We start from the raw sequence: 17284 nt of genomic DNA, 5'->3' as shown, positions 1-17284 counted from the left end.
AGAGCCCACAGGCATGAGTGCGCCTGGAACCTGGCCTGCTGGGAGAACAGCGAAGATGCCAGAGGGAACGAACCAGAGGCGTGGGGAGAGGTGGGGCGGGGAGACCACGGGGGCCTTGGAGCCACTGTCAGGGCTCTGGCTGGCCTAGGGGATGACAGGAAGCCAGCAAGAGGAGCTGGAACACAGGGATAAATGCCTTGACAAACACGCTCAGACTGAGGTTTTGGGAATCATACTTTTTGCAGTAAATGCCCAAGGGAACCAGTTGCAAAGCCATTGAGATGGCAGCTTTAGACCAAACTGCTAACAGTGGCAGGTATGAGAAGTGGCTGGCTCTAATTATTAACATATTTTGAAGCTAGAGCCAAGAGTAGCGTTGACGGCTTGGATGTGGGAATAATTTTGGCACAAGCATTTGGCTGGAAGGATGGGACTGCCATTAACTGAGAGGGTCAGCTTGTAGGTGGGCATAGAGGGGAGTGAGAGGAGCTCCATCGGGGACATGTAACATGTGTGACACTGTTTAGACTTCCAAGTGGAGACATCAGTAGGCAGTGAGGCATGCAAGCCTGTTTTGGGAGAGACTATGGCTTCCCTGGTAGCTCAGAGTAAAGTGTCTGCCTGCAATGTGGGAGACCCAGGTTTGATCCCTGGGTCGGGAAGATCCCCTGGAGAAGGAAATGGCAACCCTCTCCAGTATTCTTGCCTGAAGAATCCCATGGACGGAGGAGCCTGGTAGGCTACAGTTCACGGGGTCGCAAAGAGTCGGACACCACTGAGCGACTTCACATTTCACGTCACATGTGGACAAAAAGTATGGAGTCAGCCATCATGGGTCATTGCTTGCTAATGAAACCACATGTAGACCCAAAAACAGAAGTCTACATGAACACACTGAGCAAAGGCACTACTCCCAGGATGTTTGTTCTCGGGGGAGGCCGAGCACGAAGACAGCACACGTGGGGCCCAGGAACTTACTGGAACACTGGAATGACTCTTTCCCCAGGAGCGTCTTATCGCAAACCAAGCACTGCAGAACCCCAGAGAAAGTTCCAGGGACAAACTGATGTCGAGTCAGTTTCTCTTTGTCTTTGGCATCCTTGCCTTTTGTCTTCAGGTATGGCAGCAGCAGCAAAGTGGGAAAAAAAACAAGAAAAGAGAAATGCTCAGAGCCAGCCAACTCACAGAAGTCACACAAAGTCTTTACGTGTTCTATCAGGATAGAAGGGCCGCACATCGAGAGATACGACAATGCCAAAATGTAACATCTACCAGGATGAAGTGGTTCCTGCATTTCCAATGCGTTGGAAAATACCCCACAAGAAATACAGAGGTGTATAAAATCTATGGTAAGTGAATTTAAAGGGAAAGTGCAAACTATACTAATTGCTCAAAAACTGAGCCGTTCATGCTTTATAGATGGTAGGCACAAAACCTGAATTACCTTCGATTTATTCCGAGGACTGGTCATCCTGTTCATGAGGAAGCTAAAAGTTCGGCTCACTTTGTATTTTTCAGATTCTGATTTGGCAGGTATGATGTATTTATCCCATTCTTCTTCCTGAATTCTACAAAAAAGAACCTGTTATCACAGCTTATAAAACTTATCAGAGGGAGCAAAAAAACCACGAGTCACACATACATACGTGTGTGCATAGACAAATACACAGATGTATTTTACACATATATTTGTGTACATATATTATACATATATTTAAACATATATATCTTTTCAGCCTTTAATGGTAATTCTAAAGATAAGAATAGAAACTATCAAAAATACATCTTATAGATGAATAGGTGAACAGGTATGTGATAAAGCAACTATCTCACAATGTTAACGATTACAGAATCTAGGTGGTGGAAATAGGTGTTCTAGTATATAATTCTTTCAGCCTTTCTGAATACTTAAAAAATTTTATATTAAAATATTGGAGAAATAAAGGAAACCTTAGAATCACAGCTTTATTCTAAAAACGTTCATTTCCCTGTTTACCACGCTAATAGAATTTTTCTAGTACCCAGAAGCCAAATAACTAATGACATGAAACTGGGACTTTATTTATTTTTGGAACAGAGACAATACTCAGGAGATACACATTTCTTTGTCCATATAGCCTGAGAAACAGATCATCTGCCTCAGGGTTCCATCTCTCCCACTCAGTCAGGGTTTCTGCAACCTGAGATTCTCTCTGTTGGAAAGGACAGAAGACTACAGAAACTCCCTCAATATAAGAGGCAAGCTGAAGGTAACTGTACCCAATCTTTGAACACACTGAATATCATTTATTTTCCACTAGCCCACAGAATCACTCTTTAGGAGGAAAAAAAGGGTCCCAGTATGAAAATAAAATTTCCCTGGAACTTTCTTATTTTCCCAGAATTGTCTCTGATCTTCTGATACTTCTAATCTTATCACAGAAAGCGTGAATATATTAAAGACCAAGCAGACTATTCTGCAGACTATTTCTATAGTAAACATTTCATAACCAATGTCTCTCCAACCCCCTCAGACTTATCATTTATCAGTGTTAGTGGCTAATACCTTCATCCCTGGGAAATACTTTTCAAAAGCAAGCATACTATAGATATGCATGAAATGTAAAATGACAACTTTCTAGGACTTCAATTTTTCCTATCTAATCAAAGACTAAATTATTTCTAAGGTTCTTTCTCACATTTAAAGATAACATGTAATTACCTGGTACACATTAAACAAAACTAAGTTATTTGACCTTTCTATTAGACTTGGGAACTCCAATCTATGAATGCATTTAAAATAAATAAGGAATACTTCATAGCTACCTCTTGGTCCTGCAGGACAGGGTGTGTCCTGCCACTAAAACCCTGCAGTTAGTGAAACTGGGTTTTCTACTTACAGAAAATAGGTTCAAAGGTAAACAGAAATGAGTATCTTACAACTACCCAGAATAACACGAGGAATCCAGGCCCTCTTATTTTCCTTCTACTTTCACAGCCACCTTCTCAGATAACTCACTGGTTAATATATCCATAAAGTTCTATACCTCTTGTGTTTTAAGCATCCTACTTTGCAAAACTCTTGGAATAATATGGAATGGAGAAAAAAGTACATTTAAAAGCTGAAAAAAATCCTCTCTGGAACACCTTTTGGGACCCCATCAAGGGCACTACAATATCTAAGAGAAGAACAATATGGGAGGAGACCTAACTCTTGGAACTAAAGAATGATAATGTCAATATGAATTCTGAAGTCAAGAAGTCCTCTCTCCTACTTCACAGCAAGAACACAACACTCTCTCAAATAAAATAAAACATATTCTTGCTTATCTGACTCTATTCCAATTCCTTCCCATGCTACAAAAAACTGTATCAAGAACAACATTACAGCTTTGATTTAAAACCTATATGTGCACCTAATTTGGCAAATATCCTATATGGGAGATAATGAAGGACAAGGAAGCCTGGTGTGCTACAGTCCATGAGGTCACAAAGAGTTGGACACGATTTAATGACTGAACAACAATAACATATACTTCTTCTAAAAATGACATAAAATTATACCTTTTAATCTTTAAATTCAAAGGCTGAGAAGAATCAAGATGTGACAAAGTAAACCAAAAAATACTGAAACACTAAATATTAGAAACTCTGAATCATCTAATCTACCAGGACAGTGAGGATCATAGACATGACATTTTCATTATAAGAATGAAAATCACAGTGTAACTTCTGGGCAGATGTAGAAGGTTGGTTGATTCCATGTTTCAAATCTAATTTAGCTATGTGATATTCACTTACATAACAATTAGTTACTTTAGAGAAGAACTCAGAGGGAAAAGCCCTCAACTGATTTCATAACAGAATGTAAACAGTCTTCAATTTATCAAAATCTGTAAAAAAAATTTACTTAAACTCTTTCCACATCCCAGAACAAGAATGCCTAACTCTATTATTGATTTGATGACCAATAAGATTACCCACAATACAGTTTTACAAGCCCCATTCTTCAGAGAATCTTGATATTACCTTTTTAATAGATAAACAGATATTTAAAGTATCTTAATAATATGGATATATCCTCAATATCTTAATTCCTAACTTTTTTTTTTTTTAAAGAACTGGGCATCTAACTAAAAAGCTCCAGTTATCCAAATTGAAAATTGACAGAGTTGAGACTTCAACTTTGAATACTCAGAAGCTCAGGTTTTTTTTTTTTTTTTAAATAAAAGGCAGTAGATCCATCAGATTTAAGATGGATGGTGGCAATAAAATAACTGAGTCATACCATATAATCCTAAGAACTTGGGATAGATGAAGTGTCTGCTCCTACAGGAATGAGCCTGCAAAGTTCAAAATGAGCACCCCCACCCCTTTAACCTGGCTGAACTCTTTTCCAGAAACTAAGTGATCAACATAAATAAGGGAGTTCTGCAGAAGGCAAACCCTCAAGTAAATATCTATAACATGACCAAAGCAAAGCATTAGGGTCTAGGCAGGTATCATACTGACGTAACCAACAAGCTATCAGGAATACAGTAGGTGAGGTGAAAGATCGACTCTACTGGCTACACCACGGGATGTGACTAAGAAAGGTGGATGCTTTCAGGATGTAGACCAGAGACAGACCAAAGAATGGGGAAAAAAACAGGAAGGAGGAATATGAGAGAAAGAGATGCTCCTTATACATTCCGTCCAAGTTAACACTTTTTGCTGTTGTTGTTCAAGCTCTTTTACTTTTTATTTTTTTAATTCTAAATTCATTTGTTTTTTAACTGAAGGATAATTGCTTTACAGAATTGTGTTGGTCTCTGCCAAACATCAACACGAATCAGCCACAGGTATACATGTGTCCCTTCCCTCTTGAACTTCACTCCCATCTCTCTCCCCATCCTACCCCTCTAGGTTGTTAACGGCAAATTCCCATTGGCTATCTGTTTTACACATGATTATGTAGGTTTCCATGTCACTCTCTCCACACAACCCACCTCCTCCTTCCTCCCTGCTGCCCCATGTCCATCAGTCTGTTCTGTCTGTGTCTCCATTCAAGCTAACACATTTCATAAGTCAGTACTTAACCGATTCTGACATTGGCTCTTTCAGTCTTAAATTCCTCTCCTGATGGAAAATATTTTTGATTTAAAAAAAATCTTCACAATCAGTCCATTACTTCTTCAATTGTTAAAAGGATGGCAAGGAGAAGACTGCTAATCAAACTGATGACCAGGATGATGAACAAATTCCAGAAGTAGTCAGTAAATCATTTAAAAAAGTAATCAACGTAAATCATCTAAAATGGTGCCAGGCACATAAAAACACCCAATAACAGTTACTGCTCTCTACTGTCATCATCGTCATTGTCCTGATGCCATCCTCATCAGCCTATTCTTAAATGGCATTCTTAGTCTGTCTCTGCTTCAAAATTTCTATTCTGGTTTCCAAAAAATAGAAAGGAACAAAAGGAGATTTCTTTTTCTTATTCATACTCCCAGTCCAAAATTGAAAGCAAAATAGTCCATTCTGATCTATATAGTAAAAGATCTCAGAGTTTGAGCATTAATAGCACCCGAATTAAAACTATTTTCTTCCATCTCAGATGGTCTCTCAAAGTCAAACATCTGTGCCATTTCTGACATAACCCCAGGGCTATTTCACAGTGTGACTCATGAACGGTTAGCTTCTCAAGACCCACAGAACACAGCGGTCCACTCTGCTGGCTCATCGACTGCCCAAGGTTAACTCCAAGGACAGTTTTTCCTTCTAGAGGAAAGAGCAGCGTAGGGCATACAGCTTCCAAATCTGCATAGTAATCAGAAAGTTGATAATGTTCAAAGCATTTTCTGTATCATTTATTCTTTGTTTCAAACTTCACCCTTCTAAACAAGACTCCGTGACAACGGACAGCAGGGATGTTAGGCACTCTCTGTAACTGGCGCCAGGGGCCTGTTGTCACGCAGCGGTCTTCCTGTCGTGGCGGACAGAGCTTCCTAAAGCAGGCGGTCTCACGCCGCTCCCCACTGTCCTGGGCATGGACGTGTTCGGCTTTGAAAACCACCCCAGCCTACTCTGTCCCGTCCTGAGCCCCGCTCATCCAGGCGCTGAGGGGAGCAGCTGGCACACGGCCACCCACACAGGTCCCAAAGGGAGCGGAGCCTCGAGCCGGCTCGTCATGCAAAGCCTCCCACAAGCTACTGAGCAGGCATCGAAAACGACGGCTAAACATTTCCAAAGATGGATCAAACAGTGCTTCAGGAAATCTGAAAGAGTCAAAATACCTTTTTTCTCTTGGTGGCTCCGGCAAGCTGTAAGCTCTTTGCTCTACAAGACACAGAACAACAGAATGAAAACCAAGGCAGACAACTAGCAGTCATGTGTTAGTCTGAAGTGCACACATGTATTCAACTCTACCTTATCATGGTGCATACCACCAGTTAGCAAATAACAAGAAACAAGTTATTTGGTACAACTAGGGCACTGCTCCAGATGTCTTTAACACTTTGCCTAATTCGGAGAAAATGGAGAGGAGGCCAAAATATGGCAACATTCAATGACTTTATGAACTAAGTTAGCATCAGCAAGGGGCAGCAAACATTTTCAGAAGGGTGGAAACCCAGTCTGTCTTTCTCAGTATCTCTCACTAGGGCTTCATCCCCTGTTGTTGTTGTTGTTTTTTAACTTTTTATTTTATATTGGAACATAGCCAATTAACAATGTTGTAATAGTTCAGGCAGACGGCAAAGGGACTCAGCCATACATATACATATCCACTCTCCCCCAAATTTCCCTCCTATCCCTTCATTCCTTATTCTTAACACTCGTTCTCCCACATAATACAGAATCAATAAATATCTTAGAGGCTTTTTCGCAAAGCTTAAAAGTCTTGAAAGCCAGCCTAAGGGAGAGTCCATTTTAATATGCCTGCAGTGCCTTCACACAGCATCAGTTTGGAGATGGCCTTTGGGGCTTATGGGACGGGGCAGTCCCTCCCTCGCCGGACTCGGGGGTGGGAGAGTAGGAAGGGGAGACTCGTGCAAGCGCTCAGCATCACCTTGCGTCCCCAGGGATGGAGCAGAGGCACTGCTGTGTGCACAATGAGAGGCACTGAAGGGGACGGCCCTGGCGAGCCCAGCACCCACGCGGCAGGGACAGGTCCTTCACTGTCACAGTCCAGGACAGTGACGAGGCAAAGCTGGGCTGCAGCAGGAAACGGGCCAGAGGGACACGGAGGAAAACTAAGGAAAACATATCCCCAGAAATGTGGAATTTCACTGCTGAACCCAAGGCTATCTTGTAGGTAGTAGAAAACCCACTGTGAAGAATCCGAAGACTTTTATTTTCTTCCCATTAAATATCCTGCAAATTAAGTCATCGGCAGAAAGCTTTATTTTTATGGTACACAGAGTGAGGTGTCAGGAGAATAAGCCATATTGCCAAAATAATCAAGCGAATAAAGTAATAGAATCAGGCTCAGGAAACTGGACAAAATCTAACAGGATTCATCCCTCAGAGCACAATAATGTTCAAAAGTACATTCACTGCACTTCTCAAATTTTTAAATGTAGAGCACTTTTGTCTGTCTTAGTGATGCTGTAATTGTCATTTCAACATTGAGAATATTCCTTTTTATCTAAACCCACGAACTACCAAAGGGAATTATAGTGAATTTTGTTTCATGCATAAAACATTAAATAATAAAGTTGCCACCATTGTACTCTGGGCTCAAAATAAACAGAACCAAAAAAAAAAAAAAAAAAAAGCATGAGAAATTATCATAAGTAACCCTTTGGAAATGATAAGGAAAATAGAACATTACAAATACGTATAAAAAAGACTGAGAGACTATCTTTATATATCTATATTATAGCTCATGTACTAGAGTTTTCCACTGAGGAAAAGAAAACTTGTACTCTGCTCAAATAGAAAAAAATTTAGAGCTACTCAAAACTCATTGATCGAGGATTTATAAGAACACAAATATCAATTTACCTCTGATTAAGCAGACTGAACAATGAAACATTAGAACACATCTTCGAAGCAGTCAAGCTTTCACACATGTGCTGTGATCATACACAGTGAAAAGGTATCAACACTGCCATTAAAAGGAATCCCAACCTAAGCTAAGGTCAGGGGGACCTGGAGATCCTAGAAAGACTTATGGTATTAAAAAAAAAAATCCAGGGCAAATTCAAGCCATCTTCTACTCCTGTCCCCTCAAGGTAGTTGTATCTTTGCTTTTTCTTAGTCCTTTCTCTCCATCTTTCCACTCTAAAAACCAAAACTGACATTTGTATCAGCGTTGTTTTCTCTTCTTCCAAAAAGACATCCCAGGAAGAAAAAGGAAAAAAAATGCCTTGTAGCACGTGTTTTGTATTTTATGCATTTTGTCTGGTATATTCACTCAGCAAATATTGATTGAACGTCTCCATTCATGAGTCATTGTTTTAGAATGGCAGGTCCAAGCACAAAGATTATACTTTCAATATTGCTCCACATAGCATAAAAATGCAAAATAATGGCAATGTAACAAAGCAAGAATAAGAAAAAAGGAAAGAAAAAAGAAGGAGTAAAATAAGTCCTATTTGAAATATTCTAAATATTGAGAATACTTAAGCACACCTCTTGCTATCTGAGTCCTCTAAGACTCTTAAGGATAACAGACCAAAAAAAGGCATTATCTGATATACTGACAAAAAAATTTGTAATAATACTATATACTACAGACTGACATTAATACTTCCAAATAATACTTTTAAATGTAATTATTACATAATACAATAATAATCACACTCCAGAATTAAGCTAACAATTGGGGTAGTAGCTAAGAGGGACTACAAGGGCAGCTCTGAGTTGCCACAACTATTCTACTTACTGATCTGAATTCACTTTTGAAAATTCATCAAGCTACATGCTTATAATATGCACTCCTTTCTGTAGGTATCAGTTCAGGTCAGTTCAGTTGTTCAGTCATGGCTGACTTTTTGCAACCCCATGGACTGCAGCACGCCAGGCCTCCCTGTCCATCACCAACTCCCAGAGTTTGCTCAAACTCATGTCCATCAAGTCAGTGATACCATCAAACCATCTCATCCTGTCGTCCTCTTCTCCAACCTTTGATCTTTCCCAGCATCAGGGTCTTTTCCAATGACTCAGTTCTTTGCATCAGGTGGCCAAAATATTGGAATTTCAGCTTCAGGAACAGTCCTTCCAATGAATATTAAGGATTGATTTCCTTTAGGATAGACTGATTGGATCTCCTTGCAGTCCAAGGGACTCTCAAGAGTCTTCTCCAACACCACAGTTCAAAAGCATCAATTCTCTGTAGGTATACTGTATTTTACTTAAAATTTGATTGTATAAAAGTTTATCTACAATTGTTTACATGGGCCACAAAAAATACTGTTTGAGATATACCTATTGGTGTTTCAAGTATGTTCTGTTATTTTAACTTGCTAAAGTTCCTTATTAAATAAAGAAATGAAGATAATCAATTTTGCAATGCTTTGCCTCTGGGGAGTTGGGTTATTTCAGCACTAATTTACTTAAATAAAATTCTCTAAAGCTCTCCCAATAAGCAACCTAGAATAAATTCTAGTTTACACTGCCCTTGAGGAAAACATTTTATTAAAAAAATAAGGCAGCAGAGAGGTGTGTACATATTTGTGATTTCATCAAAATAAAATTTATGCTTTATGTGATATCCAGTGAGCTGAGGGTTTTGCTAAGTTTAGAAAACTCAATAGTGAAAATGAAATTTAGAATACTTTCCTGCTCCTCTTATATATTTTATGTACTTTTACTAACTGAAAATCCACTCTGGAAAAGAATGCTTTCACAGCCAAATGGTAAATAATGCTTACCTTCAACTGAATTACACACTGTAAAATCACGGATCAATCGAGTTTTTCCTAAAGAAATTTTGGGTGATGAGCAGGAATAGGAACGTGAACGGATGCCAGAAAACAATGATTCCTGAAAGAAATCATAACAAAGCTTTTTAAAAAATTCTATAGAAGACTTGAAAGTATGCACTCATCATCAACGTTACTAAATCAGGACCTTTACAAAAAGATTCAACTTGAATATTTCTGATGTAATCTTATTAATGATTTGTTTCTGTTTGTCTCTCACTCACAACTCTAAAAAATGCTATTGTCTTTTGAATGCTTTAGTAAACTTGAGCTCCGGGAATAGTTCCTATACACCTTAGACAAGTACATAGGATATACTTAAGTATATACTTAGGATACAAGTATAATATTCTAACCATGTTGGTTAAAAATGAAAGATTAAGTCACATGATTTTTCTCTGCATATTCAATAAGTCTGACTTTTTTTGGCCTGAGTTGTCATTTATTTTTATAATTTTAAACTGTAGCATTTAAGCAAAATTCCAAATGAACCGATATCTATAAACATAACAATTATTAGAAGGTAGAGAAACAGTTACCTAAAATTATGTTTTTAAAAATTCCTATGGCTATTTCCTGAGGACTTCCCTGGTAGCTCATATGGCAAACAATCTGCCTGCAATGCAGGCAACCAAGGTTTGATCACTGGGTTGGGAAGATCCCCTGGAAAAGAGAATGGCTACCCACTCCAGTATTCTTGCCTGAAGAATTCCACAGACAGAGGAGCCTGGCAGGCTACAGTCCATGAGATCACAGAGTCAGACATGACTGAGTGACTAACACACAAAGGCTATTTGTAGTACTAGCTGCAGCCTCCAAAAAAGAATGCATCGGAGCATTATACAAATCCTTCTAGTCTTTGCTCATCTTTCAACAGATCTTCCATCCAGCACTTCCTGGGATTTTGTTTGAATTATCACTGGTTTATATAGTTTAACTGTATCCCTTTAAAATGACCTGCTGTTTTCTTCCTGCTTGCCCAAACAACCTATTATTTCTATCATTATATTGGCAACATATGTGAAAGTGCAAGAAGGCAAGATAATAAAAACATGTTTTTCTTACATGTTCTAGAGATCTTACATGAATGTGCAACAGAATGTCACTAAAGCCATTTATGATACCCAAACCCATCCAACAGAGGCCATGTGGACTTAGGACTGATGCCCACTTCCTATTGGTTAGAGGTAAAAGAAAGTGCCGCAAAATGTGTTACTAAAATTAAGGCATCAGCAGCAGCCCTTTAGAAGCACTATTTCCTTTTGTTCTCCATAAGTAAAAGCACATAGTTGCCTTAGGCTCGTGGTTTAGTTAAAGAGCCTGGAGGAAAGTTGAAAATAGAAGCCTGACCTTGCTTTGAATGGCCTTGAGCCATGGCTCCATGACTTTCTTATTAGGAAAGACCCAGTGGGCCTGGAGGCCCAAAAGGCCAACCTAAGTTTTCCCCTAACAGTGAGTTGGCCACAAAGGGCCTTAGCCAAGTGCCATCCTCTGCATTGAAGTCATGCATGGTAATCATTTTTCCTAACAATAGGAATTCGAAAATTATCCGGAATTCCTTGGCAAAAAGTTATACAGGGTAATTACAAATGCAAGGCAAGCCATAATTCACAGGACAGATTCTTCTTAAAAGTGAACAGTATAGGACTGTTCACAGAGAATTACTTTTTCTTCTGAATAATGATGAGTTTTTCACAGTTCCATTCAAGTTACAAGTTTGAGAAATAGCTACATGAACAACCATATCTAATTTTTATTATCCAGAAATATCACATGATCTTTAGTTTCAGAAGATGATGACAGCTCTGAGGGTAGAGGGTAGAGGGTAGAGGGTAGAGGGTAGAGGATTCAGATTCTGGGGTCAGAAGGCCTAGATCTGAGTTCTGACTCTGTCACCAAGCTTTGGGCAATGTGGACATCTAATCTCTGCAGAACTTTAACAGATCAAAAGTTAAAATAAAAATAGCACTTTATATCCTAGGTGAGTTATGAGATTATGTATTTTGTACATACATAAAGCATGTTTTACATATTGTAGAGAATAGTATAAAAATAAAACATAATCATAACCACCATATGTTTGAGATAAGAGATGTTAAGGCACAGCACACATCGTTTTATAGTTTTACTATAAACACATTGTTTTACTCAATAGAGTTTTACTCAAACACATTGCATTTACAGAGTAAACTCCGTTTAAAAAGAAAACAAGTGGACAATAAAAATAAAAAAGAAACATAGGTTCAAACAGAAAAGGGCTTCCCTGTAAGACTGGAAGCGTTTAGTCATTTCAAGAAACCACAATGAAATGAAAGTTCAATGTGAAAAAAGACACAAAAGCTGTCTCCTGTGAAAAAACTAAGAGTCTATCGTATTCCAGACGAGTTCATGCAGCTCAACAAATGTTACCTCTGCCTTGGCAATATTAGTTACTCATCAACAGCACCAAGCTTGATCATTTAAGCTCACTTCATACTACCAGCCTTTCTCCCATTGCTTAAGGGATGATGGCAGAAAACACTGTATAAAATGGTAAAATTTTCCAAAAACATGAAAGATGATCTGCATTGGTGGGGATTCATGAAAACAAATCAGCCATTGTACGTAAGGACTATACACATTAGAATGTGAGAGAGTAAAAGACAGACATGAAGTTCATGGGTCTTCAATTAAAAAAACATTCACACGTGTTACCATAAACATAATTTGTCTTTCAGAGATGAGCAGATTTAGACAACATACTTTCCAGGCTTTTAATAAACCAAATGAATAGTAATAAGAATACCTTCAGCTGCAGGTTACTTGATAAAGAAAATGATTCCGTCCTGGAGATATTAAAATCTGGTTCAGTGTTGGTCTCAAAAGAGTCCAATTCATCCCCACTAGTAATGCCAGCTCTCGAGGAACTCTGACACGCTGGAGTGTAGCAATTGTGCAACTGCTCCGAATGGCCCTCTCCTTCACTGTCAGCATCCAGGGCATCAAGGCTGGAACTGCGGCAAAAAGCAAATAAACAACCAAGCCATCAAGTAAGACAGCCATGGCTCTCTATTTCCCTGAATTCAGATTCTTTCTTGGTGTCAGCTAGAAGGGGCTCTCATCCAATACCTAACAAAATTCATACTTAAGTGATTTTTATCATTTTTTCCTCTCCCCTCATCCTGAATAGATCTTCTTAAACAAAATTTTATGTTTCCCCAAATGAACATTTCAACCTAACAAAAGTCATTTCAAATTAGTACTATCTTCATTGTTTCTGTTTTGTAAATATAATTATTGGGCTTCCCCGGTGGCTCAGATGGTAAAGAATCTGCCTGCACTGCAGGAGACCTGGGTTTGAATATTACAAGGCCCACTGTTACCCTTCAAATATTAAAAACACATACAAACCAGAGCCACTGAGCTGTTTAGTGGAGAGGGGGCAGGCTCTGGGGCAATTTACATGTGAAAAATGCAGCATGGCTTTCTTTCCTTCACCCCTGGACAAGTCAGGAGGGTGGAAGCACGCTAAGACAAGGAGAGATGTGACGATCTCATTCTGGAGCTGGTGTCAAGAAATGGGTCAGGCACGAGTCAAGCGAGGTTCCAAACATATCCTGTTCAATTATCACTTTTAGAGACTTAAAAAATGATTCCTATGAAAATTCCATTTCAGAAGCAGGTGGTGATGCTGCGAACTGACTGCTTTTCTTTCCTCATTTAACTTTGATAACCATAAAATTAAAAGGCAAGAATTTGACCTTGCACCTTCCAGTTCCTTCCATCCCATCTCCATTTTAAACCACTCAAGCTTTGAGGCTGAGAACTTCCATAGGCATGTTAACGCATAATGCATTTTTAATATGTAGTTTTTCTTTGGCTGTTATACTTCTGGAGCTAAAATTTTAATAACAACACATCATCTTGATTTTGAAACAGAACCAGAAACAGACTTCAAATTTGGTTATTTTCCTTGTCTCCTGTGTCAAAGCAGAGCCCAAAATGTCCCATCAGTTTAATTTGCAGCCACGACCACACAAGCATCTTTAAAACTATAATTCACACAATAAAAATCTAGAGATCTTTTATTATCTATGCAGTAGACATCATTCTTGGTACCAACACCTGTTAAAGGTGTCTAACCTCGAGCTGTTTATCAGCACAACCCAGTGATCAGCACCCAGTGACTGCTGCTTACCCTTCCCTTCACTCCTTTCTGATCAACTATGTCTCTGCCGAATATTCATTCAGGCACATATTTATATGTACTCATATGTGTTCACTTTATTGTCATTTTGATTCATAATCTTATGTGTAAAACTGGATATATAAGGCTCAACTTGAAACAAACATTGCCCACACCATTGTTTTAGTCCTTCCCTACAATGCCCACTCAATGTAACAATTATCTTAAATTTGGGAATTTTTATCTTCTTCACTCTCATTTGTCGCTCTCATGAAGAATCCTCTTCATTCTCACTACCTAAAGAAAGCAATATGGGCTTAGTCGCTCAGTTGTGTCCAACTCTGCAAGCCTGTGGATTATAGCCCATCAGGCTCCTCTCCAGGGGATCTTCCCAACCCAGGGCTCGAACCCAGGTCTCCCACATTGCAGGCGGATTCTTTACCACCTGAGCCAGCAGGGAAGCCCTAGGATAAAACGAAGTCAGTAAAAATGGGCCTATTGCCTAAAGAAAATAGACTAAAGGATGAATGGATAAGAAGCAAATTCAAAGATACAGGGTCTCACACACATGCACACACACACATATATAAATATGTACAATCATATCATATACAATAAAACTATTGTTCTAGGGACATTTTTACATATACAAGAAATTAAATGTAAGGTAACTATAAGTTACAGAGCACAAAAATAAAACAAACACCTCAATTTGCTGCTTTTTGATGACCTGGATGGGTAGGACGGTGGGGACGTGGAGGGAGGTCCAAGAGGGAGGGGATGTGTGTACACAAAACTGATTCACATTGCTGTACAGCAGAAACTAACAACGCTGCAAAAACAACTACACTCCAATAAAAAATTAAAAATAAACACCCATCAGCCCACTCAACTTGAAACAAACATTGGCCACGCTGTGGCTTTATCCTTTCCCTACAATGCCCACTCAATGTAACAAGTATCTTAAATTTGAGGATTTTTATCCTCTTCATTCTCATTTGTTTTTCCTTATTGCTTAAGCACAGTATACACGCCCTACAGTAACAGATTGTTTTTGCATTTTATAAATGTGAAATCTGACTGAAGTATTCTGTGGCTCCTTTTTTTGTTCTACTTCATGCTTCTAAGTTGCACATGATTGTGCAAGCAGATGTAGTCACAGTTAATTCATGGTTACTACCGTACAGTATCCCATTATGCAACTAGAGTGCAATTTATCTTTTCATCCCCTACCATTTGGGTTATTTCCTACTGCAATAAATAGTCTTATACATGTCTCTTAGGACACAGAAGTAACACTGCTAGGTCATAATATATATGAACATCCAACCTTACAAGAAAATGCCAAAATATTTTCCAAAGTTATTATACAATTTTCACTCATATCAACTGTATACAGGAGTTTCTATCATATGCATTTTCACCAAAATATGGTATTATTACACTTTATAAAATTTTTGCTTATCTAGTAAGTATTAAATGGTATCTCATTGTGGTTTTCCTCTATTTTTTGTCAGTTTTCTTATGTATCTTACTTTCAAGTCATGAAATAGAAGAACCTAAAAGGAGGCAAATTTTGATGTAGAAATAAAAATGGTGGGGGCAATAACAATAAGAAAATAAAATTTTCCATGTCCAGCTACAAAGTTCTTTGATTTTCTACATTTTCTCTCTAGAATGTGGTACTTTACCTTCTTTTCTTTAGATGACTTTGCTCCTTTTCAAATCCACGAAGACCAAAAGAAAGATTCAAATTGGAAGCATATGAACTAGATGATGATATGAAAGACGCTTGGGCTTCCGAGTGTGATGTCACTTCTGTATTCTTATTTGGAGGGTATGTGCCAGCACTGGCTTCAGCAGGAAGGATGCGTTTGCTGCTCTCAGGCCCCAAAGAAGAACCCATAGATTCAAGACAGGTATTTGCAGGGAGTCCCTCTATATTAATATAGTTAATGTCCAAATCACCAACCTGGTAGTTGAAAGAAAAATATTTTCTGAGCAAAAGCAGGAAAGATTGGCTGAGCAAAGAATACAGTTTTCACAATGTAAAGACCCTCCAACTTATTTATCTTTTTTGGGTTTTTTGTTCTTGTGTTTCTTTATATAAGCAAAAGAATTCTTACATGATATACTTTTGTGTACTTTCTGCTCTCCCATAATTCACAAAAGGAAGACAACCAAGTGTTTTATGAACTGTGTTACAAAACCAGAAACTGACTGTGATTTTAACATTTTATGAACCACTGACTCAAAATGAGGGGAAAAGTTTTAAATACTTGAGACAAAAACTAAAGAGTAGGCATTCTAGCTTACAAAATAGTTTGTAGGAACCTGGGAAACCAAGTTATTGGCAGTCACATAAATCTGAGTCTCTCAAACAAAAAGACCAAATAAAGCTACATAAGATCTATGGGTTTAGTATAAATAGAAGACAGAAAATACCCCAAACTTTAAATTACCTGTAAATACTAAACATCAAATATCAGCCAGCAATCTGTCATACTCTTGCCATGAGCCTTTGCGTTAGGGTAAGGGCAGTCTGGAAAAGTCTGCATGGGAGGGAGTCAGCAGAGGGCCAAAGACTGATCTAAAATTTTCACCAGGAAGAGAAAGTACTGCCTCCACTAGACGGTGTAAAAAAACAGTCCCAGCTGGGGACCTCCCTGGTGGTTCAGCGAGGGGAACACAGGTTCAATCCCCGGTGAGGAAGCTAAGGTCCCACAAGCTGCTGAGCAACTAAGCCCAGGCCCTGCAACCACTGGGGCCCACGTCACTAGAGGCTGTGTGCCACAAGGGGAGATCTCACATGATCCAGCTAAGACCCAAATAAATAACCTTTTTTTCTTTTTTAAGTACCAGTGGATAAAAACACTTGCCCTAAGGAAGTACTGGTGATCTGAAGTGGTGGTCATCAAAAGGCATCACTTCTGAGCGAGAAAACAGTAAAAACAAAGGGAGCAGCACCAAAAACAATCTGGAACATGTTCTTCAAAATTATCATAAAAGACAAAGCATAAGTAACTGTCCCAGATTAAAGAAGACTAAAGAGACACAACACCTAAATGCAAGACATGCTACTGAATTTTCTTTTGCTACAAAGAACATTACTGGAACAACTGGCTAAAATTGAATAATGTCTGTAAACAGCTAATAGTAGTGTGTCAATGATAATTTCCTGATTTTGGTAACTATGTGGCTTAAGTAAGAGAATATCCATACTTTTAGGAAA

At 38.7% G+C, this 17284-nt stretch overlaps 1 protein-coding gene across 8 annotated transcripts in view; it reads right to left on the bottom strand.

Moving 5' to 3' along the window:
* Positions 1-17284, bottom strand: part of ARHGEF28 (Rho guanine nucleotide exchange factor 28) — a 320275-nt gene that overhangs the window by 84740 nt on the left and 218251 nt on the right. For all 8 annotated transcript variants that reach the window (XM_065905708.1, XM_065905711.1, XM_065905707.1 and 5 more), the window contains 6 exons: positions 15744-16024; positions 12673-12880; positions 9837-9948; positions 6255-6297; positions 1445-1568; positions 979-1111 (listed from right to left, as the gene is read on the bottom strand). In XM_065905708.1, coding sequence (XP_065761780.1) covers positions 979-1111; positions 1445-1568; positions 6255-6297; positions 9837-9948; positions 12673-12880; positions 15744-16024 — 901 coding nt within the window. The remainder of the gene's footprint in view (positions 1-978; positions 1112-1444; positions 1569-6254; positions 6298-9836; positions 9949-12672; positions 12881-15743; positions 16025-17284) is intronic.

The sequence above is a fragment of the Muntiacus reevesi genome, chromosome 14 (assembly GCF_963930625.1).
Source record: "Muntiacus reevesi chromosome 14, mMunRee1.1, whole genome shotgun sequence".
In the NCBI taxonomy this organism is placed as follows: domain Eukaryota; kingdom Metazoa; phylum Chordata; class Mammalia; order Artiodactyla; family Cervidae; genus Muntiacus; species Muntiacus reevesi.
This window is presented reverse-complemented; position numbering and strand designations above follow the sequence as displayed.